At 49.2% G+C, this 23,807-nt stretch overlaps 1 protein-coding gene across 4 annotated transcripts in view; it reads right to left on the bottom strand.

The window, feature by feature from the left end:
- Positions 1-62: 62 nt before the first annotated feature.
- Positions 63-23,807, bottom strand: part of IFT43 (intraflagellar transport 43) — a 108,868-nt gene continuing 85,123 nt past the window's right edge. For 3 of the 4 annotated variants that reach the window (XM_027552495.1, XM_027552496.1, XM_027552494.1), the window contains 4 exons: positions 1,318-1,390; positions 1,001-1,076; positions 459-521; positions 63-329 (listed from right to left, as the gene is read on the bottom strand). In XM_027552495.1, coding sequence (XP_027408296.1) covers positions 210-329; positions 459-521; positions 1,001-1,076; positions 1,318-1,390 — 332 coding nt within the window. In that variant the 3' untranslated portion in view covers positions 63-209. The remainder of the gene's footprint in view (positions 330-458; positions 522-1,000; positions 1,077-1,317; positions 1,391-23,807) is intronic. The other variant, XM_027552497.1, reaches the window with a different exon arrangement.

The following is a 23,807-nucleotide window of genomic DNA, read 5'->3' as shown; positions in this document are numbered from 1 at the left end:
GGCGGTGCAAACGAATGGAAGAGAGGGCAACAGAGCAAACGCAATTTCTTGCCACAGAACAATGCAATTTCTTACAAGAGAAAATATTTTTATTACGAAATAGTCCATATATAAAAATCCCGAGCCTCTTGCGAGCTTCTTTAGGTTTATGGCCTTTTCCTCAAGTCCAGAGCGGAGGTGTGCGTGTGCAGGGAGAGCAATCCCCCGGCTCAGGTGTGTGCGGGCTGCCCCACGGGGCCCTCCTTTTCTGTCTGCAGTGCGTCCCACTCGCTGAGGAGCTCGGAGGACACCTCCGTGTACAGGTGGTCCCAGTCCCAGCTGACGTCGTCCTGCGGGGAGCAGCATCCTGGGGTGAGACGGGGGAGGCCCTCCCCTCGGGCATGGCCAGCCTCCCACCAAGGTCAGCCTTGGGGCCCGCTGCTCATGGCCGAGGGGCAGGACCTGCTGCTGCCACGTACCTCTCGAACCTCGTGCTCCGGCGCCAGGACTTTGGTGAGGAGCTTCAGGTCAATCTCTCCATCCTGTGAATGTCAGGGCAGGAGGGGGGTATGTGTACCGTGGGGCTTTTGGACAATGACCTCTGGGGACCAAGTTGAGTGGGGTACAACTCTCCAAACCCAGCCCTGCAGGAACATCTTGTGAAACAGCAAACCTGTGGGTGGACCACACAGCCGCTGAGAGCTGGGGCGGACACCACGATGTCCTATGGCTGGGCACTCCTTGGGGCAAAGTGAACACCAGGGAGGGGCAGGCATGGCGCAGCACATCTACTGATGCCAAGAGGGCAGGCGGGAGCATGGGGGAGACTGGCCCTGAGAGCACTGGGACAGGCTGGGTCCAGGGATGCTCTATACCCGAGGAGGATGCCTCTGGCAAAGGGATTGTCGCCTGGCAGCCTCAGAGCCTCACGGAGAAGGGGCTGCAAGGCCTGGGAGAAACTGAGAAATCCCCGCGGATGTCGATGGGCGCCTGCCCCTCTGTGTAGCAGCTGTCCACTCACCAAGGTCTGAAAGGCTGAGTACTTCATGAGGTCATTGTCCAGGTCACGGTAGGTCATCACTCGGTTCACCTGGATGCTGTGGGAAAGACAGAATGTGGGCAGGAACCGATGCCAGCAACGCTGCCAGGCCGCCATCCCCAGAGCCTCCTGGGCAGCTGGGAAGGACCAGAATGGGGAAAAAGTGTGCAATAAATGGGAACCCTGGGATTGGGCCCATCACTAGAGACGTGTGGATCTCCCCAAGGGGGCAGCATCACTGCTGATGGCGCCTGGCACGGTCCCCAGCCTCCCTCCAGCTTCAGGCGAATATAACATACCTGGGAGGGGCTGCCACCTGCAAGACGAAGTCTTCCTCCTGTACCTCCTCCAGGTCCGGAATAACAGGGATATCTGCAACCAGAGGGTAGGCAAAACTGTCAGCAGCATGACTGGGGATCTAGCCCACTTCCCCACTGATGACTCAGCAGCTTCAATACCCTGGCCACCGTGAGGGCTACAGGCTTTGGGTAGAATGGACACTCGGATGGTCTCTGGCCTCCAGCACCCCCACTCCCCCATTCAGGCTGGTGGAACTGAACTTGAGGTGTGCATGAGAATCGAAGGCAGAACTTCAACAATTTCCAAATCTCAGGTTTTACTACCCCAGAACCTGCGGGAATTAAAAGTTTCCTGGGTGGGGCCTGGGAGGCTGAATTTTTCCCTAAGATTTCTCGGCTGGTCCTGACATTTGGTCCATGTTAGGAGCCATGGGAGTAGCTCTCCAAGGAGAAATGTAAAGAAATGAGAAGTCCTGGACAGCCCTGGGGGGAAGCACTTAGAGGAGAGGAAGGAAAAGAGGAGCTGAGTGAGTGTGGCACGGTCAGAGACAGAGGAGTGGGGGACACGCTGTGTCACCAGGCGGACGTCTCCATGAGCGCACCTCCTCATGCCCGAGGCCCACGTGTGCATCAGCTCGTCCTAGTCTTCACAACCGTCACAGCCCCGAGCCTGTATCTGCAAAGTCACTTTCCACCTAATGATGTGACCTGGCTTCCCGGCAGCATCCAGGATCAGAGTCTCCATTCAAAGTGAAAGTGAAGGTCGCTCAGTCGTGTCCGACTCTTTGCGACCCCATGGGCTGTACAGTCCATGGAATTCTCCAGGCCAGAATACTGGAGTGGGTAGCCATTCCCTTCTCCAGGGGATCTTCCCAACCCAGGGATCAAACCCAGGTCTCCCACATTGCAGGTGGATTCTTTACCAGCTGAACCGCAAGGGAAGCCCAAGAATACTAGAGTGGGTAGTCTATCCCTTCTCCAGGGGATCTTCCCGACCTAGAAATCAAACCCGGGTCTCCTGCATTGCAGGCAGATTCTTTACCAACTGAGCTACGAGGGAAGCCCGAGTCTCCATTGGCCAGGTCTAATATCCTAAACAATGCTGATTCTAAAGATGACACTTCCCTTGCTGTCTCCTGGAGATTCTTCTTTTCTGAATTCTCTGTATGAGACGGACATACAGACACAGGAGGAGACAAGAGGCCATTCCTTTCGTCAATCTAACGAGCTCATGCAAAGGGAGAAACAGAGACGGCGCATCACTTAACAGCGGCAACTTGCTTACGGCAGAAAAGCCAGCATCTTCTTGAACATCCCAGAGAAGGACTGCCTTCTCTCAGGGAGTATCACTGACTGGCAGAGGGGGTTTCTTTGCTTTAACCAGTCTGCACAGAGATAAAAAGAGATGGGGCAGGGAAAAAAAAAAAGGTGAAGCAGGGAGAGACAGTCCTGGAAGTCCCAAACCAACTACGAATATTAAAAATTCCAGAGAGGCAAGAATAGTGAAGACACCCTTCCTTTTTGCTTCTATGGACTAAATTAACTTTTTTTTTTTTTTTTTTAAAGAGATACAGAATCATTCCAAGAACAGCTGAAAAGGACCCTTCCCACTTTCAGGCTATTCATTATTTAGACTTTGCAATGGTTCTAGTCAAGCTTAGCCTGAGTATATATAAATGTCAGTTCCCAGACTGGTGTCTTTATTACTGCTTCCGATGGCAGAGTTATAGATGTTGTACCTGGAAAGAGAGAGAGAGAACATGCGAGGGAGAGACAGAGACACAGAAAATAAGACGAGAGAGAAACAGACAGGCAGAGAAAGACAGAGAGTTAGAGGATGAAAATAAAAAGAAATGGCTGATAAAAGGGAAATAAAGAAGACGCACACACCAGCCCAGAAATAATGAATCACACTCTGCAAGTCCTCTATCCAGAAAGAAGCTGTTCAGAGGTTAGATGGTATCTCTCTATCCTGCTAGAGAATTGGATACGGAATTCTCTAATTTTCTATTTTTTATGCTAATAGAAATTCAGCTTGCTCTGAGCGGATCCAGTCCACTGCTGGCTGATGGCACCGTCCCTGAGTCTGGGGTGAGGGGCCTCCCAGGCTGGTGAGACCACGTGGGCCCTGCAGCCAGGCAGGGAGGAAGCTGGCCGAGCCATGTGCCATCAGCACCATGACAGGTCTGGTGTGAGACAGCAGGCTACTCTTGGCTCTGCTCGGCGTGGGGCCCAGCCTGAGATGAATATTCAGAAGCTGGTAAGAAAATGCCCCCCCTTTGCTGAGCTTCAGGCTCAGGATCGGGTCTTCCCCAGTCCTCCCTCGCTCTGCAATGTCAGCCTCTGGGCCCTGTCAACCCTGCCCAGCTTCTCCCAGCACCAAGTAGCTGTGCTTCGGCCCGCAGTCCGCTCCAGGTCCCCAAGGGCTTCCCCGTTCATCCCTGCCTCCTTCCTCCAAATGCACAGGAAAGCGAGTGGGGCTGGCCCCATCTGCGCCAGAGCAGAGGTCAGCGTGGGCCTTGGCAAAGGGGCCGCTTGGAGGGACGCGGGTGGCGCTGGCCACACAGTGGGGTCTCTCTCTAATTGGAAGCCTGGTGCCCGACAGAGCCCAGTGAAGCACCGGAGTGGGATGGAGCCAGCGATGACAGCCAGGCCGAGGCAAGCTGGAGCATTCTGGTGCAGCGACAGCTTGAGCTCGTCACTGCAGAGCCTGGCCATCCAACTCCCGGCCCCGGAGGAACAGGTGGCCGTGGAGCAGGTCTTGGGCAAATTTCAAAGAACTTCCTCATTTTACAGTTTCTGATGTACAGTCACAAACAAGGGCTTGCTTATGAATACGTGACACGTTCCCAACAGTTTCTGTCCTCTTGGCCTCTTTCTCTCCCCCTCGTCCCGCTCCCCTCTCTCTCACACACACATATCATGAGGAACCAACCTAGAAAAAGAAAATGGGCTTGAGAAATCAATCCGCTTCCTTACAAAATGACCTGCACGGAACGATGCAGCCGTGTCTGCAGTCAGCGATGGCTATGTCACCTGTAGGCCTGGTCCGGAGACCCGGTCTGATTCAGGGTGTCGAGTTTAACATCCCAAGGTGTATGCGACGATATACCTTTAATAACGATGATAAGAGGAATAAAGGACTCTGCTCCAGCACCAGTGAAAGTTCATTCTACTGACTTTAGTCTCATTTTCTTCCATGCTGCTAACAATAAGAATGTTAACAGAAACAATGGCCTTGTTAAGCATGTGGGCAGGACTCCTGTCTGGTGGTTAAGAGTGCAGGCACTGGAGGCATTCACAGCCTGGTTCCCCCACGGACTAGCTGTGTGACTTTACCCTCTGGATGCCTCAGTTTCTACGGCTGTAAAATGGGGAGCATAACTACACCCATTTCATATGTTGCTGTAAGGTATACATGGGACACTTTTTATAAAACACTAAGCGCTATGCTGGGCACCTAATAAATATTCTGTACTATTCTTACTTTCCTGACAGATAAAACACTGAGCATGGAAAGAAGCTATACGGCTTTATCCTCATTTTCGCATTTAATCCTGCCCATTTGCCTCATTTTCCAGAGGACACTGAGGCTCAGCAAGATGGAGCAGTTTGCGTGGAGTGAGGCATTAGGAACAGACAGAGCAGGCTTCCCACTCCAGTTCAACTGCAACCACCCCCGACTCCCAGCCTGTGCCGCCCTCAGGCTTTCTTTGCAAAGGTGCAGTGACTTCAAGCCGCTTTGGCTAGTGGAGGGGTGAGACGACCGCCTAGAGTTGGGACAAACTGTTTTGCCTGGAGACTCAGGGTCCTCTGTTTTCGGTTATTCCTCTGCCTCCAGGAACCATAACTAAGCTAAGTCTCTCCCTCACCATTGCCTACAACAAGGCCATTGGAACAGAAAGGAAAATGGACCAACACGCGAGAGCCCAGAGACTCCCTCCCCTGCTGGTCGTGTGGCGTTAAACCAGCCGTGACGAGGAGGAGGTGGCTGAGATACCTCAGACACCCCCAGGAAAGGGGCTGGCGAGGCAAGAGGGTTGACACGCCAGCACCCTGGGAGCGGAGCCCTCATCCTTGATCTTGGTCCCCAAAGAGGGCGCCCCCCCTCAACAGGTCACCTGCCACTCTCTTCCACTTGGGCTCCTTAATAACACGGGCCTTCCCTGCTGGGCTTTTGCTCTGGGCCTCTCAGGTCAGCCGTCTCATTTGCTGTTCACCTGCTTCTGGGCCCCATGTGGTGCCCAATTAGCCACACAGTGGGGAAACTGCATTTGTGTGACTCCATGGACTGTATGGTCCATGGAATTCTCCAGGCCAGAATACTGGAGTGGGTAGCTGTTCCCTTCTCCAGGGGATCTTCCTGACCCAGGGATCGAACCCAGGTCTCCCGCATTGCAGGCGGATTCTTTACCATCTGAGCCACCAGGTAAAAGTAACATCATATGTGGTAACAAATTCAAATGCTACAAATTCGAAAGTTTAAGATGGAAGACATCCTTTCCTTATATGAACCCGTCATCTCCCTAGAGGTGACTGCTATTAATCATTTCTCATATATGATTACTGAAGGGAATTTCTGCATATACAGCACGTTTGTCCTTTTAAAAATGTTCGCAAGTGGCATGTTACATATCCAACATCCTATGATTGATTTTTATCTTTCCTTTTCAGTGTACAGATTCATCTTATTCTTTTAAATGGCCATCTAGTATTCTATGGGTTTCCCTAATGGCTTAGATGGTAAAGAATCTGCCTGCAATGTGGGAGACCGGGGTTCAATCCCTGGGTTGGGAAGAGCCCCTGGAGAAACAAATGGCTACCCACTCCAGTAGAGTTGCATGAAGAATTCCATGGACAGAGGAGCCTGGCAGGCTAGCACTCTACTGAATGGATGCTGCATAATGCACTTAATTCCATCCAGAGAGAATCTAACTTGGGATTTTGAGGGGTGGTGTGAGGGGTGAGGGGAGGTCTCAGAACTTGGACAGAGCAGCTGGAGGACAAACAGCACTAAGCCAGGCAGGGGACAGCGTGCTCAAAGGCACCAGGAGACAAGGAGCAACTCTCCGAGGAAGGCTGGTGTGCCTGATGTGGAGGGCTCGGGAGAGCCGCACAGAGTAAGGCAGGAGAGAGGGCATCAGGTGCCAGGTGGGGAAGAACCTGCATCGACCAGCCAGGAGACACGCGCCTGATGGGTGCCTGCTACAGGCAAGACCCCTCCAGAGGCACGTTAGGGGCAAACCAAGACGGACTGAATAAGCATGAACAAGTTGCAGTAGGAGGGTCTATACACTTACAAAATGATGACAAATGAACAGAATAAGTAAAATGCACATCCCTTCCTTTGTAGATCATCTGGGAAGCCAAAAGCAGAATTCAGAGCTTCCTCTGTCTTTCCATGATACTTTATTCAAGGCCATGAGATGGACCTGATCACCTTGCTGTAGGTGGAGTAAGTGAAATTTTCCCTCGGCCTACCTCCTATTTGAGGGTGAAGACTGTGTCTCAGTCACTTCTGCATTCCCAAAGATGGGCAGACTAAAGGACAATCGAACAGAACTGACATCAATAAACGTCTCTCAAATCTGAAAGCCACACCCGTAGAAGGATGCCATGTTTATTTTCTCTAGATCATTCCGGTTGTAGGATAAGTGCTATTGAGTCTCCGAGCTGCTTAAGCAGGGTTCATTTCACAAGAACAACCAAGAGCCATCCTTAGACACTTCCTGGGTTTGATGGCATCATAGCAAAGGCTTTGCCTTACTTGAGAGCTGCAAGGCCTGCTGGGAAGGGCCTGTGCATATACAAGAAACGATGGAGCAGTGGGGACAAAGTTACAGAGGAAGAGTCACTCAAATATGGTCCGTACGGACCCCTCGGCTTCCATCCTGAGGCTGGGTCACACTGTCCTTCACCAATCTCCCTGAGCTTCCTCTCGATCTCTGGTGTGCCCCAGTCTTTTCACTCCACTTTCTGGGAGTCCCAGTAAAGGCTTGTTGATGTACAGCAACAACAGTAGGAACTAATTCCAAAGGGAGAGGTTGCCAAATGGAAAACTCATTGATACCAGTACATCAGTCTGCCAACAGGCCTACCAACCAACCAACCACCAGATGAAACCACAGAAATAAATGAGGGGTGCTTAAATAAATAATAGAAATGTGGGAACACCAGCAGGATCAATTACAACTGATTTCAAAGACGTGAGAAGCTGCCATTTGCCCTGAAATCCATTCATTATGAATAATACCATCACACCGTCGCACTAAAATGCTAAGTACCCAGGAAGTCCCAGTGGGATCCTTTTTAGCCCCTGTGGCTTGACAGCAAGAAGCCTGCCTGCCTCTTGCAAAAACCCTGGCCCCAGGTCGCTGCGATGAGCCTGCCTTCACACCTGGCTGTCGTCTGCTTGTTTTGGTACAAGAACAGAAGGTGATTTCTTGGACTGGACTCCACCTGTGATGAGGGCACCCTGAGCATCACTCAGGCTCTTTCCCTGGAGCATAAATCTTCCTGCAGAGGAAGGAGAGAACAAAGGAGACACCCTGACCCGGGCCCTGGTCCCATCCAGGCAAGGATGGTGCAGGCAGGGAGCTGCTTCTCTCTGCATTTCTTTAGCTTCTACTCTGTGCTGATGGTTCTTGGTTGGGGATTTCTGAATGGGATTCTGTAGTTGTGGCCAGAAGGGTTTCTAGAGAGCTACATGAAGTCTCTTCTAAACTTCAGCACATTCTGATCCTGATGCCTTAGTAAACGGTACTAGGGTTGGCCTACCTGGCCTGGTCCTTCTAGATGCTGACTGATGACATCTGTCCCTCTCGCTTCACTCACTAACCTCACCCCGGCTCCGCAGGGTAGAGGACCCACAAAGCCCCACACAACTGCTTCTCCAGCAGTACCCCGGCCACTGCAGAGCACTTGTGGGCTGCCAAGGGCTCACGTCCACCCTTTATAAGGCACAGCCATGTTCAACAACCAACCCACCTGAAAGGGACCTGACACCCTGCAGGGGGGACACCCCAAGAAGAGCAGTTGAGACAACCCCCAATGGTGTGTTCAAAGTCAACAGACCTTCAACAGAGCTCAAGAGCTTTTGAAAGAATGTCCATGTTTCTAGGAGATGGCAACTTTAAGCCTGAGATCATTATCATTTTTCTCTGCAGCTGCAAAACTTTGTTTTACTGAATGCTGTTACCTTCTGCATCACGTATGGGGAATTTTAAACAGGCAAATGGAAGAAGGTCTGATTGAAGATGAAGTTAAGTGAAAGAAATTGGTCTCATTTAGCACATGACAGGATTCATCTGTGTTCCCAAGTCCACTGAGGTGGCATCATGGGCGTTTCATATTCATGAGCTGCTGCGACACTGTGTCCCCTCATTTACAAAGAGCCGTGTTCAGCAAATTCTGTCCCCGTGGACACTCCGTGCATTTCATGGTCTTGTCAGAGAGACATCAAACGCTCCAGTAACCAAATACCAGAAAATGGCTTTAATTAGTGGATCTCAATCGTATAAATAATTTTTTTTTCTAAGTGAAAAAATGGAGCATTTTTTTTTAAGGGAAAAGAAAAGGGGAAAGCAGTAGGCAACAGGCTTCAAACACCCGAAGGAACAAGGGGAAAGGATGCTCTCAGAGGAGCTCTGGGCCCCTGCAGTCCCTGGGTGGACTCGGGTTCCAGGGCAAAAAGGCACCTGCGGATCCCGGGCAGGTCTGCTTCATGAAGACCGGTCCCTGGTGAGTCCCCCTGACCCAGCTGGGCCGCTCGGCCGGGAGGAGACGGGTGGCCCTCAGAGAAGACAGGCTGAACATTGTGACACCATTGGCCAGAGCGCCCACTGCAGGGGCTGAGAAACAGGTTCTGACTATGAGCAAAAGGAGCACAAGCAGGTCCCTGAGGAAATCAGTGCCAGGGACAGAAAGAAGATGCCCGTCTCCTGAGGGGCTGGCTGGCGGGGGCTGTGGGGGGCTTCATCCATATCCCATATATGCTGAGAAGTCTCTGTGCTTCTACCCAACCGACCCCCTTCCTCGTGCTGCTGGGGAAGGAGATCACTGACTTCAAGATGAACATCAAAACAGCTGGTGTTGAACCTACGTGCAAAGCAGAAATAGAGACAGGGACGTAGAGAAGAGACGTACAGACGCCAACGGGGGAGCAGGGTAGGATGGACTGGGAGGTTGGCACTGACGTATATATCAGCACGTTACTGTGCAAAGAACAGATAAGTAATGGGAACCTGCTGTATAGCACAGAGAGCTCTAGTCAACCCTCTGTGGTGACCTAAACGGGAAGGAAACCCAAAAAGGAGGGATAGATGTATACATCCGGCGGATTCATTTTGTTGTATAGCAGAAACTAACACAACACTGTAAAGCAATTACAGTCCAATAAAGACTAAAAAAAAAAAAAAAGAAAAGAAAATAGAGCCGGTTGCTCCGTCCAGCCCCCACACTGTGGCAACCGTCCTGGCTGACGCTGGGCCGTGAGAGCAGGGCTGGGACTGAGTCTGTGTCTGAGACCAGCCGGGTCTCAGCGGGTGTGGTGCTGGCTGGACGGTGGGCAGACGGGAGGCTGTGCTGAATGCTGACTCAGCTTGTGGCCTGCCTCAGGCATGCAGGCCCGGCCTCATCGTATCGCCTGCAGAGGGGACAGTAGCACGTTCCAGAAGGAGCCTGGAATGCGACACCCCAGGAGACTTGCCCAGTCATCGCAGCCAGTCCACCATGGGCTACGGGAGAGTCCCTATGGACCACGCGAAGGGTCGTTAACCAGGACTGACCCTTTGCAGCAATTAAAGGTGGTGCTCCTGACAGACAAAGCAGACCCAATGATGGTTCTCCACAGGGAAACGCCCCGTTCAGCCCAGGGGCCTAACACGGGGAAGGAGCCCAGTGTCACCTGAGAGGGGTGACCTCTAGAGAACGACTTCCCTGGTGGCTCAGGTTGTAAAGCGTCTGCCTACAGTGCGGAAGACCCAGGTTTGATCCCTGGGTCAGGAAGATCCCCCTGGAGAAGGCAGTGGCAACCCACTCCAGTATTCTTGCCTGGAAAATCGCATGGATGGAGGAGCCTGGTAGACTACAGTCCATGGGGTCGCAGAGAGTCGGACACGACTGAGCGACTTCACTTTTTTGATACACTGGTTACTACTTGAAGGAAATTAAAACAATGAACAGGGAGGCTCCCAGTTACTGCCAGCAGCTCTCGGCACTTCACGGCAGTTCCAGCTTTGATCCAGAGAGACGTGTTAAGGATGACGAGGGCTAAGGGCCTTTAAAGGTGACAAAGGATGAAGCGGCCGGAAGAGACGGAAAAGGGAGGACCTCTCCGCTCTCTTCAACAAGGCCCAAGACACAGCAAATACAGACTGAATGTGACAGACAGCGGCCTTCTCAGAGCCGCCACTAGAAGTGTTAGAAACCAGGCATATCTGATTCTATTTCATCCTCTTCGTGTTATGCTGAAAAAAAAAAAAAAAAAAAAACAAGACAAACTACACTGCTTTTATTCTAAATCCTTAGGTTTTGTGTTTTTCCTTATATATATTTATTAAAAAAATGCTCCTTTGATCGGTGCCACCCGTGACACCCCCACATACGGAACGGCTTCTGAGCGGTTTCCTCCGTGCAAGGCCACTGCTGGTGACAGCCAGCTGGTTTTGATCACAGCCATTCCAAATCGGATTTTCATAAGATAGATGAGGAGTCTTACCGCTGCTCTCTCTCTTATCAGATGCGAAACAGAGGGGGAGGGGGGGCGACGGGTCCTGAGGGAACAGCCCAACAATCAAGGGTTGCCTGGTTCTCTCTCTGTCCCTCCGCTGCTGCAATTTTCAAAGGCGTTTGCCTCGGGCACTTTTAAATGATGGTGTCTCAATTCTGTAATCATCTTTCAAGAGCTTTCTCTTAAAGGGTCTTTTAGGTAAACCCAGTCCGTCAACCACACTTATGGACTCAGGAATCATTTTTCCCAATATCTGCCCTCCTGCGTGTGCATACGTATAGGTGAGTATACCCACACACATGGCAGACATCTGGGCATGTTTAGAAAGCTGGGAGGACCTGAAACTGGAAAGGAAGACCCTACCGGTTGGCCATACCAAGTTCACATCTCGCTAAGGTAAGAGGGTCCCCTATCACCGCTTCCCTGGATTTCTGCTATACCTAGGCTTTGCTTATCTGCAGGTATTAGAAGGGAAGACTTCTCACACTGAGGCCCAAGTGATATGCTGAGTCCCAACCTCAGATGCACAATCAAGCCTGTTCCTTCCCGTCTCACCTAAGTGTTGTCTGACTGTCAGACTTCAAGACGAGTAAGGGCACCACGGCCACCTGCTTGGAGAATGCAGTCCCCAGGCCACAGCTGACTGTGGCTTTAGTTACAGACTATTTGGAGCAACTCCTACAAATCCATCTGTCTCTTTTAGTTGCAGAGAACACCATGCCTCTTCTCTATACAGTCCCCATCGCTTGAAACAGACATCCTATGGCATCGAGCCTCTATTTCTTTCTAATCACATAAAAATCTAAGGAGCCTAAGATGTCCCTGGGCAGTGGTTCTCACCAAACTGGCTTCGTCTCCTCTCTTCCTTCATCCATCATTCCTTTCACAGCTGTGTGGAGAAGGACCTGTGCTTCTCCCCAAAGCGGGACCGTGGCCCACAGTCACACCTAGGACTGTCTCACAAAGCTAAGTGGGATTATAATAATAATCCCTTTTCTGTATTCGATAGGGAAAGAACCCAAGGAGTTACAGAATAAACACCCAGGTCTCCATAGCTATTTCAGGGAGGGTGAGCTCTCTTTTGCTTTTGTCAGTGCCTAATGTTGGAAGATTTATTATTAATCACATTCCTCCAAACAGACTACGGCACCGTGGGATGCTGACGGAGCCTTCCCTGTGTTCCTGGAGGAAGGTCAATACAGACTGCTTCGTTTACAACGGTTGTGCATGTGTGGTCCAAGGCTTGCTTCATCCTCCCCATCCCACCTCTTCAGACAGGGACATCCCAGAAAGCTGCTCACATGAACAAGGAAACTGGAGCCCTAGACACTGGTCACTGGCAACTGCCTTTTGGGTAGAGATGTTCGTGATGGAGAGTTTGGGAAGGCTGGTGTGACCCAGACATGGGAGGGGACCGCCAAGGGGCCTAGAGGACGCTGTTCGGCTCTGCCAGTGAGCGGGAGGTCTGGTCAACGCTCCAGGCTGTGCTGGGCAGCTGGACCAGGGGAGGTAGGGGACAACTGAGGGGACAAAGCAGAACAACCGAAGTCTGGTCCAAGCTTAACTCTGTTTCCAAAACCTGCCCTGACACTGCCTTTTTGAGAGGCAAGGAGAACAGAGCCAAACCAGTCTCTACTAAGCTTGCTGAGTCAAGACAGTCCATGAGCTCCCAGATACCTACTCTGTGATGGCATATGTTTTTCCCATGGTGGGATCATGGGACCTTGAACACAAAACCAAGTTAAAACAATTTCTCTTGCCGCATTAATGAAACTTCAGGCCAATTCCCTGTAACTTCTCTGGTGTCTCATTGGCTCTGGGGACCAGCCCTGGCCAAACCCACAATGGGGAGCCGTGAAGTCGGCCACTGGGGCCTCAAGAGTTTCCATCTACTAGAGTTCATTTCCCCACGAGGAGTGTGGCTTTCACTGTCTATCATGGAAGAACCAAATCCAGACTCTTGCTGTGCAGAGCTGAACCAGAGGGCAGACCCAATCAGGAGTCAGGAAAGCTGGGTCCCAGCTCTGCCCCTGACTTGCTGACTTAGTGCAGCTATTTGTCAGCTCTGCTCCCAAGTTTCCTTATCACCAAAATGAGGTGCCTTCTATCTCGAAGACATCCTTATCTCTGGGGTGTCCACTGGAATATATCTCATGGTATAATTTTTAAAAAACACCTGTCACATTGGCCTGTGGAGCAGTCTTCCCCAATATTCCAGCTAGATACACCACCTACGTGTCTGTAAGGCAAGCTGGGTCTTTTGTTTAGAGAATCACTGTATAGGGGACTGCCCTGGTAGTCTAGTGGTTAGGAATCCACCCTCCAGGGTAGAGGACCCGGGTTCAATCCCTGTTCGGGAAACTAAAATCCCACATGCCATGAAATATTGAAGGCCAATGTAAGATCCCTCATGCTGCAACTAAGGCCTCATGTAGCTAAAATAAATACTAAGAAAGGAGAATCGCTGTATGGAAAGTTCATTTTCTCTAATGCAATGAGCCTACACAGATCCCTCCTGTGGCCCACAGCGAACTCAGCTCCGTATTCGCACCTTATAATCCGACACCCCTGACTGGGGAATCTTTGACGTCCCATACAGCGTCTGAGATGTCCCAAGTCTCCGTGACGTCAATTTGCTCACCCTCAGCTGCGTCTCAAGGATGACGCTGGTGGGAGAGCTCCAACCAGAGCCCTCCACGGCCCAGGGAGCACCCTGTGGGGCCTATGTTCTTCTAAGTGTTCCACACTCCCTGGTGCTCACACTGCCACCCTCATAAGACTCTCTTTCCTCTCACCCTAAAACAGGAGCCTCTCTGGAAGACCTAGCAGAGGCGCAAGAATTCCTTATTTAAAAGCAATCTCACGACTTCTTGGTGGTCCAGTGGCTAAGACTCTGCTCCCAATCCAGGGAGCCTGGGTTTGATCTCTGGTCAGGGAACTAGATCCCACATGCCACAGCTAAAGATCTCACTGCAACAAAGATTGAATGAACAGGTGAATATTTTAAAATGTAATAATAAAAAAGCAATCCCAATGGATCTGATAGAAAATAAAACATAAGATGGGGGAGGAATGGTCCAACCTGAAGGTTCTGTTCATGCCACACAGCTTTAAAGACCTAACTTCTCTGGCTTTTCTCTACTCAGCCTGGGTGCTGCTGACAAGACTTCAGAGAGAGAGGATCGGCAGAGCCGAGGACAGGGCCAGCAGGGTAATCTGAGAACCAGGAAAGGAGAGCAAAGCTGCATCAGGGCGCTGGGAAGATGAGTGGAGGCCAGCTTTCCGGATAAGCAGGCTGGAGAAACGAACCTAGCGCTTTGACGGTAAGGAGGAAGGCGCTGAGAGCAGGTGATCAGGAGTCTTGAAGGCCACGTCCCAGCAGCTTCAGCTCTGTCATTTACTAGAGGTGATGTTCTGGAGCAGTTCGGGCTGTCTAAAATGTTTGGGAATTTCGCATGCAGGTTGTTACGCAGAAACATTATTAAAGATTAAATTATACATTGTTGTTGTGACCCCATGGACTGCAGCATGCCAGGCTTCCCTGTCTTTCACTATCTCCTGGAGTTAATTAAACAGGGCTTCCCTGATGGCTCAACAGGTAAAGAATTTGCCTGCAGTGCAGGAGACACGGGAGATGCGGGTGTGACCCCTGGGTTGGAAAGATCCCCTAGAGGAGGAAACTGCAACCCACTCCAGTATTCGTGCCTGAAAAATCCCATGGACAGAGGAGCCTGGGGGCTACTGTCCAACAGGTCGCAAAAAGTCGGACATGACTGAGCAACTAAGCACAACACAACACAGCGTAATTAAACAAATTATATTAAAAACAAAGGTAATACTCAAAACTTGCCACTTTCTAAGTTTTATTGCATTTTACTTTACCTATGCTTATGAACTTATTTACATCCAATGGACTGTGCGTTTAGTCACTCAGTCGTGTCCGACTCTTTGCGACCCCATGGACTTAACTTTCCCCTATGGAGCCCGCCAGGCTCATCTGTCCATGGAATTCTCCAGGCAAGAATATTAGAGTGGGTTGCCATTTCCTCCTCCATCCAAAGGACTGGTGTGATGGAAACATGATATGCTGGTGTGCTACTGTTCATCTCTTCCCAGTTTTGTGGTCACCGGTGTCATGCTGGGAGCTTGAAACCAGCCATGGTAGGAGTATGTGTGTGTTCAATCACTGTAGCCCACCAGGATCCTCTGTCCATGGAATTTTCTTAGCAAGAATACTGGAGTGGGTTGCCATTTCCTCCTCCAAGGAATCTTCCTGACTCAGGGATCGGACCCTAGTCTCTTGGGTCTCCTGCATTGGCAGGCGGATTCTTTACCACTGCGCCACCTAGGAACCCAATGAGGACTTTGCCCCCTCCCCACCCCAGAGAGCTGGTTGTTAAATAAGTACATCTCTGTTTATTAGTTATGTGACCTCTGTTAGCTATTTAACTTCCCAAGGCTTCAATTTCTTTCCCTGGAAAAGGGTAACGATCACAGTGTCTCCTCGTAGAAATGCTGAGGACTGACTAGCATTGCAGGGAAAACAGCACAAAGCCTGGCTCTCGGCAAACACACACATTAATTATGAATCCCATTTTCCTGTAAGAAGGACTTCTTTTCCAATCTCACACCTACTATACTATAAACAACAGCAAGTTTAACAAGGCACAGACAGCAGACAGGACAGTAACTCCTGGGATTAATGAATCCCACCCCACTCCACCCCTGCCCTCTTTCCTGCTCTATGTTTAGCTAAAAGGAACCCGGGTTAGAATAGATTTTAAAAAAAAATCAGGGAGGCAGGACTTCCCAGGTGGTCCAGTGATTAAGAATCCACCTGCCAATGCAGGGCACACAGGTTTGACCCCTGGTCCAGGACAATCCTGCAGGCCATGGGGCAACGAAGCCCATGTGCCACAGCTACAGAAGCCCAAATGCTCTGGAGCCTGTGTGCTGCAACAAGAGAAGCCACAGTGATGAGAAGCCTGCGCACCGCAATGAGAGGAAGCCCACAAGCAGCAACAAAGCCCCAGTGCAGCCCAAAATTAAATAAAATAAATAAATAAAATTAGGGAGGCAAAGGGACTAGGTTTGGGTACCACCTAAGAAGTCCAATGCGCTGTGTTAAGCTTAAGGAGTGAATGCCAATATAATGGAACATTCTGACTAAGCAAGAGAAAAGAATTGAGACATCAGGGTTCCAATTTATCCGCATTAAAAGAATTCTTCCCACTCTCTCTTTCTCCGCATGAAAACTGCTTGGGCTAAGACTGACTGTTGTTTTCAGGAGAATGGATGAAAGATATGGTGGCAGAATTAAGCAAGGAATGAGAAAGAGCCCAAATGAGCCACAGAAAGCCTGGGGACAGAGATGAACAGGGAGAGGGGCAACAGAGCAATAGCCTACTACAGATAGCGTTTTTCTAATTCTGCTGACAGTCTGGCATCTCACATCTCATCCAACCTCATTGCTGGGATGTGTTCAGCCACTTTTACCTATTTTCCCTGTTGACATGGATAGAAAATTGAGCAATTACCCTTAAACTCAGAGCTCTCAGATCATCCAGATTGTTACACTCGCAGAATTAAGTCCCCAATTGCCCCTGGCTAAAAGTGGCTCAACTCCGCCTGTCCTTTAGGAATTACACACTTTTGGGTTGGCCATGGGATTTATTATTCCTGAGGTTTTGAGGTATTTGATTCTGTCAAAACTGGACCCCAGGATACAAAGAGCGCCACCCTCTCCAGTGAGAAGGCAGCGGGCCCCAGAGGCGTGGGAGCTGCCAGGAAGAGTTATTGAAAATTCCACCTGCAGTCTTGGATGACGCCAAGATGCGATGGTTACATCCAAAAGAGCTAATTCTTTTTTTCAGAGCTCTTGTTTTCAGAGACTTTCCACTTTTTAAACCAAGTTCTTTCCTAATTTGAATTTACCTGGGAGATAAGCTTTTTGAAAGTTGAGTCCATATCTAATTGTGTTTTCAGAGATTCTCTCAATCTGAAGACTGTTCATCTTTTCTAAAGACAAAGAGTTCTTCTCTCCCATTTGTGTGCTGCTCAATGTTTCAAGTTTTACTATTCATCGGAGTTCAGTTTCTGAGAGCTGGATTTTAGAGCTCGAACAGCCCTGGGAATTCTATTCTCTGATGCTTCTGGTATCAGAGAGGTGACTGGACTCTGCGCCTGCTGGCTCCTCTACCAGGGTTCCCCTAGCCCCCAGCACCCACCCCGCTTTTGCTGGCAACTTCTGCATGTCCCCCAAGTTTTGACATTTGAAAGCCATTTCTTCAGAGAGGTCCTCCCTCCTCACCTAACCCAAATCAGGTCTCCCCATCATTCTCTTTCATGGCACCCGACTCTTCCTTCAGCAGACTAGACTACAATCTGTCCATACTCATTTAATGCGTGATTATTGGCTTAGTATCCCCTTCCCCGACTAGACTGTAAGCTGCATGAGGGTAAGGACTGAGAATGTCTTCTTGTACACCATCATGCCCCCAGTGCCAGCCCCAAGCATCGTGCATAGAAGGTATTCAACAAATGGTGGTTAAAGAAATAAATAAATGAATTACCTGCCCAGTATCACCTGTAGAGACTGGATCCAACTCTATTCCAGATGTGAGGCAAACTAAAAAGTTGATTCTAAGAATAGGGATGGATAATTAAGCCACTAAAAGGAAGGTCAGCCATCCTACAATTTGGGGACCCTGAGATCATTTGGGGGCTCTGGCTGTCCATTAGAGGGCTTTCCCCATGGCTCAGCGGTAAAGAACCCAATTGCAATGCAGGAGACACAGGCTCTATCCCTGGGTCAGGAAGATCCCCTGGAGGAGGGCATGGTAACCCACTTCAGTATTCTTGCTGGGAACATCCCATGGACAGAGATGCCTGGTGGGCTATAGTCCACAGGGTCACAAAGAGCTGGACATGACTGAGCAACTGAGCACAGAGCTGTCTACTATGGTCTCCACAACCACGAATCCTACCTTCCCTGAAGCACTTTATCGGTTCTAGCTGCGAGCCTACCCAGAATCAGCAAATTAGATGACTGGCAATCTTCAAACTTCATGAAAGGCGGTTTACATAAGGATGTCGAATACGAGTAGTTGAGAATGGCCCAGAATCAGGGCTTAGATCTGCAGAACCAGCTTCTCTCCTGGTGACGGTGAACTCTTCATTCATCCTCTAAGCAGAGTCACTCCTGATGCCAGGTGGCTTACCGTGGAAGGTTGTGCCCGTTTCTCTGCCTAACCTAATCCTATCTAGCCTACAGGACCCAAGCAAGTTCTACTTTCTTCCTGAAGGGCTGGCAGCCCATGCTTCAAAGCACTTAGCAAGGAAATCACTAATATAACAATAACCACTTGTTAACTCTGCCACTCACTACACTGCTACTTTAGTTACTTAATCCTTGTCTGGATTTTCATTTTTCATGTTTTGTCTCCTTAACAAAGTTCAGTGTCCCTTTAGAGCAGAGCCCTCCAAGGTCTTATGTTGTTGTTTGCTGTCGTTCAGTTGCTCAGCTGTGTCATGACACTTGGCGACCCCATGGACTGCAGCGTGCCAGGCTTCCCCGTCCTTCACTATCTCCTGGAGTTTGCTCAAACTCATGTCCATTGAGTTGGTGATGCCATCCAACCATCTCATCCTCTGTCACCCACTTCTCCTCCTGCCCTCAATCTTTCCCAGCACGAGGGTCTTTTCTAGTGAGTTGGCTTGTCGCATCAGGTGGCCAAAGTATTGGAGCTTCAGCATCAGTCCTTCCAAAGAATATTCAAGGTTGATTTCCTTTAGGATTGATTGGTTTGATTTCCTTGTTGTCCAAGGGCCTCTCAAGAGTCTTCTCCATCACCACAATTCAAAAGCATCAATTCTTAGGTGCTCAGCCTTCTTTATGGTCCAAATCTCACATCCATACGTGACTACTAGAAAAATCATAGCTTTGACCATACAGACCTTTGTCAGCAAAGTGGTATCTCTGCTTTTTAATACACTGTCTAGGTTTGTCAGAGCTCTTCTTCCAAGGAGCGAGCATCTTTTAATTTCATGGCTGCAGTCACTGTCCACAGTGATTCTGAAGCTCAAGAAAATAAAATCAGTCACGGTTTCCTCTCTTCCCCCATCTATTTGCCATGAAGTGATGGGACTGAATGTGTCATGATCTTAGTTTTTTGAATGTTGAGTTTTAAGACAGTTTTTTCACTCTCCTCTTTCACTTTCATCAAGAGGCTCTTTAATTCCTCTTTGCTTTCTGCCATTAGGGTGGTATCATCTGCATATCTGAGGTTGTTGATATTTCTCCCAGGAACCTTGATTCCAGCTTGTGATTTATCCAGCTTGGCATTTCACATGATGTATTCTGCATATAAGTTAAATAAGCATGGTGACAATATACAGCCTTGACATACTCCTTTCCCAATTTTGAACCAGTCCATTGTTCCATGTCCAGTTATAACTGTTGCCTCTTGACCTGCATACAGGTTTCTGAGGAAACAGGTAAGGTGATCTGCTATTCCCAACTCTTTATGAGTCTTCCACAGTTTGTTGTGGTCCACACAGTCAAAGGCTTTAGTGTAGTCAATGAAGCAGAACAGATGTTTCTCTGGAATTTCCTTGCTTTTCTATGATCCAGTGGATGTTGGCAAGGTCTTATGAAGGATTTACAAATCGCTTCCTAAAGGCCTACTCCAATTCGAAGATGCATTTTGTTCTGTTCGTAAAGTGATGTTTAAAACTTGTCATTATTTAAAATATGAATTTGACAACTTTCACGTCATGCCATCTCCCCTCCAAGCTCACCACAGGCCTCACCATTGTTTATGGTCAAACACGCCTGCTGTTTCAAGTGTTTATATTATCTGCCGAGCCCCTAGAAACATTTGAGTTCACAACCTGCCTTGGTCTTGCAAACAGTCCCTCTGCAGTACACTCTGGTTAACCAACAGAACCCCACACCACCTCTGCACAGCACTTACTCTCTGCTTCTCATTTAAAAAACATGTCTCATCCCAACAGCTCCTTCCTTTCTCTGTTTTTCTGTTCTCTTCCCTCAGAAGCCTGAGGGAAACATCAATAAACAAGAGGATGTGTTTCTCTTCTTTCCCTCAGCTTCTTCCCCAGGGAAGGAGGAGCAGCACCAGGTATCAAGAGAGATCCAGGACTTCCCTGGCGCTCCAGTGGTCAAAACTCCATGCTTCCAATACAGCGGATGCAGGCTTAATCCCTGGTCTGGAAAGGAAGTGAGTGAGTTAAGAGCATCAAAAGGAGGGAATGAAGGAGGAAACAGACAGAGCTGGACTCCATCTTAGGCCAGGCTGCGAACATTAGGCTACAGGCATGGTCACCCTCCCAGTGGACTCTGAACTTTGTGCCTGGTGTCTGTAGAAATGGCATACCCATGGAAAACCAGACCCCTGGATGAAAGCGCCTCAGGACTTGTACTTGGACTCTCCCTTGCCTAAAAGAATATGCTAATTATCTCTGTAACAAAGTGGTAAATTCCATTATGTTTATGAGGATATGACCCCAGGCCTATTGATAAATATCCACTGTTTATCTAGTCTTGTGACACATGAATCATGCGTTAACTTTGATCCTATCTCTCTTTTACCTTGTCCAGACTAGTTTCAAGGAATCTGGGGAGGTGGGTTTGAGCAAGTACACTTAGGGTATATGAGGCTTCCCTGGTGGCTCAGACGGTAGAGCGTCTGCCTGCAATGCGAGAGACCCAGGTTCAATCCCTGGGTTGGGAAGATCCCCTGGAGAAAGAAATGGCAACCCACTCCAGTACTCTTGCCTGGAACATTCCGTGTACTGAGAAGCCTGGTGGGCTCTGTGGGGTCGCAAAGAGTTGGACATGACTGACGCTTCACTGGAAAGTAAGATCCCACATGCTGCTCAGTATAGCCAAAAACAATAAAAGCAGAAACATCTTTTGAAGAGTGATCTAGGGAGGCTGAATGATGAGAAATATATCTCAAGAGACATGGCTCCTCAAAGTCTACATAAAAGAAGAGGAGGAAAGAAGGCTGGGCATGTCTCACCAGACCAAAGAAACCTGGAGGGCAGGGACTGTCTCACTCACCACCATTTCCGAGACCTGGAGCAGCACACAGGAGACGTTTCATGAAGACCCCCTGGCTTTCCTCGGTGAAGGTTCATCTCCAAGATGCTCAGAGGAGGCCCTGGACCTTGGCTCCTCACTTCTATTCCTGGTAATTCATCTTCTCCTTCGAGATGGCTCGTCAATCACACAGCCCTACCAAGTACCAGAAGAGGAGTAGCCCCTTCCAAGGTGAGAATACACCTCACTGATGACCTCAAAGAACCTGGATGTGATTATTTTAATTTAAAAAAATGTATTTATTTATTTGGCTGTGCTGGGTCTTGGCTGCTGCGTGGGCTTTTCTTTAGTTGCGGGGAGCGGGGGCTGTTCTCTGGTTGCTGTGTGCAGCGTTCTCACTGCGGTGGCTTTTCCTGCTGTGGCGCACGGGGGCGAGGGTGTGCAGGCTTCAGCAGTGGCAGCACGTGGGCTCCAAGGTTGCAACTCCTAGGCTCTAGAGCACAGGCACATGGCCTTAGCTGCTCTGAGGCATGTGGGATCTTCCCAAATCAGGGATTGAATCCAGGTCTCCTGCATTGGCAGGCAGATTCTTGAACACTGAGCCACCAGAGAAGCCCCCAGATGTGATTTTATTAAGGGAACCAGTAGGTTTCCTCACAGGTGCCCAGAGATCTATTTAACGTCATTGTTGAATGAGCGTCCATGTCCATGTCCAGGTTCAGGGCAATCATTCACGGAGTTTCCCCACCCACTGGTTATTCTAAGTTCAAAGGAGCAGGCTTAACTAGCCAACCAAGTAATTCTCTGAGCAAAGATAATTCTAGAGACTAGTTATATGTAACATATGATTCCTACTGCAAAATGGATTCTAAACATTCACATACGGTGAAATGGACTAAGTCGAGTGTGAAGTGTAACATATGAACTGATTTTCCATTAAAGGACTCAGGGATAACCACATGGAAAACAGATTTATGCCAGGGCAGAGACATACCTCCTAGAAGGTAACATTAAGTGTACTCTGACAAGAAAGGCTTTTTTTGCTTCAAAGTCCTGGAGCCAAAATAAAGGTCAAATCACAAATTTCACATTCCAAGTTTATGAAAGGGAAAAGAACACCAGAGGTATTCTCCGAAAACAGCAACTCTCTTCTCTCCTTCCTTAATGGAATTGCATCAGGCATCCTGTCAATCATGCCAGCACTGTGTCTTACACACTGGGGAGCTGACACTTACACAACCGACCTGTGCAAGGAGATGCCAACACAGGAGAGGGTCGTGCTATTTGTTACAGCCCAGGGGCCAAGAGCAAGGACTCTGGGGCCAAGATATGTGTTCAAATCCTGGTGCTGGGCTGCGTTGTGCTAGTAACACATGGTGAACACAGCTGCCTTCCAAACCCTGGTGTTGGCACTTACTAGTTGTGTGACCTTCGGCAAAGTTGCCTTTCTTTGCCCTAGCCTCCCCATCCTTAAAATGGGGATGATGACCAATTAAAATGTCCCTTAACAAGTGAATAGATAACCAAGATAACCAAAAATGTGCTATGTATCCATGCAATGGCATATTATCAATAAAAATGAACCGGCTAATGATACATGCAACCAGCTGGATGGATCTCAAAATCATTCTAATGAGTGAAAAGAGTCAAACGCAAAAGCATACATATGTATGATTCAGTGTCTAAAATTCTAGAAACTACAAACCACTCTATCATGACAAAAAAAAAAAAAGAGATCACAGTTGCCTAGAGACAGGGGCAGAGGGAGGATGGACTGAAGAGAGTGAGAGCAACTTCCGGGCATGATGGGCACGTTCTGCACATTGATGGTGGTGGAGGTTTCACTGGGTATACACAGCTGTAAAAATTCACACTGTGCACTTCGAATGAATGCAGTCTATCATATGCAAATCAGACCTCAATAAAACTGATATTGAAAAAAAAAAAAAACCTCTCCCACAGATTTGTTTTGAGAATTAGATGAGAAAAAAATGTGCAACACCAGGCTTGATAGCTGGCACATGGAAATGTTTGGTAATGCTGGTGAGGGCAGTGGGGCTGGCGGAGGCCGCGGCACGAGGACAGAGAGCGCCCCTGGGGTCAGAGGACCTGAGTCCCTGTTCAGCCCGATGATGCCGTACAATAATGCTTAGGCCTCAACCTCTCAACACGTCAAACAGCAGGCCTGGGCGACATGGCGTATAGAGACGCCAAAAGCTGCAACAACTTGATTCTAACGCGATGACGCCACAACCGCAACCAGCATCGCCTTCTAACGATGCATGTGTGGTGTATGTAAACTTCAGTATTCAGAGGGTTTTGCTGTGATATAGTTACTCCTTGAAATGGAGCATTTTCACACAACTGAGGGCTTCCCTGGTGGCTCAGACCATCAAGAATCAGCCAGCAATGCAGGAGACCCGGGTTCGACCCCCTGGGGTTGGGAAGATCCTTTGGAGAAGGGAATGGCAACCCACTCCAGTATTCTTGCCTGGAGAATTCCATGGACAGAGGAGCCTGGCGGGCTACAGTCCATGGGTCTGCAAAGAGTTGGATACGACTGAGTGACTAACACTTTCTTTTTCTCCCAATTGAAAAAAAATGGAGAAGGTAGGATTTCAGAAGTCCTTTGAGGGGAGTTGAAAACAAGTCCAAGCTAGGGTGGGAAGAGGTGTGAAGAGTTCCAGTTGAGTAAAC

This window comes from Bos indicus x Bos taurus, chromosome 10 (genome assembly GCF_003369695.1).
Source record: "Bos indicus x Bos taurus breed Angus x Brahman F1 hybrid chromosome 10, Bos_hybrid_MaternalHap_v2.0, whole genome shotgun sequence".
In the NCBI taxonomy this organism is placed as follows: Eukaryota; Metazoa; Chordata; class Mammalia; order Artiodactyla; family Bovidae; genus Bos; species Bos indicus x Bos taurus.
This window is presented reverse-complemented; position numbering and strand designations above follow the sequence as displayed.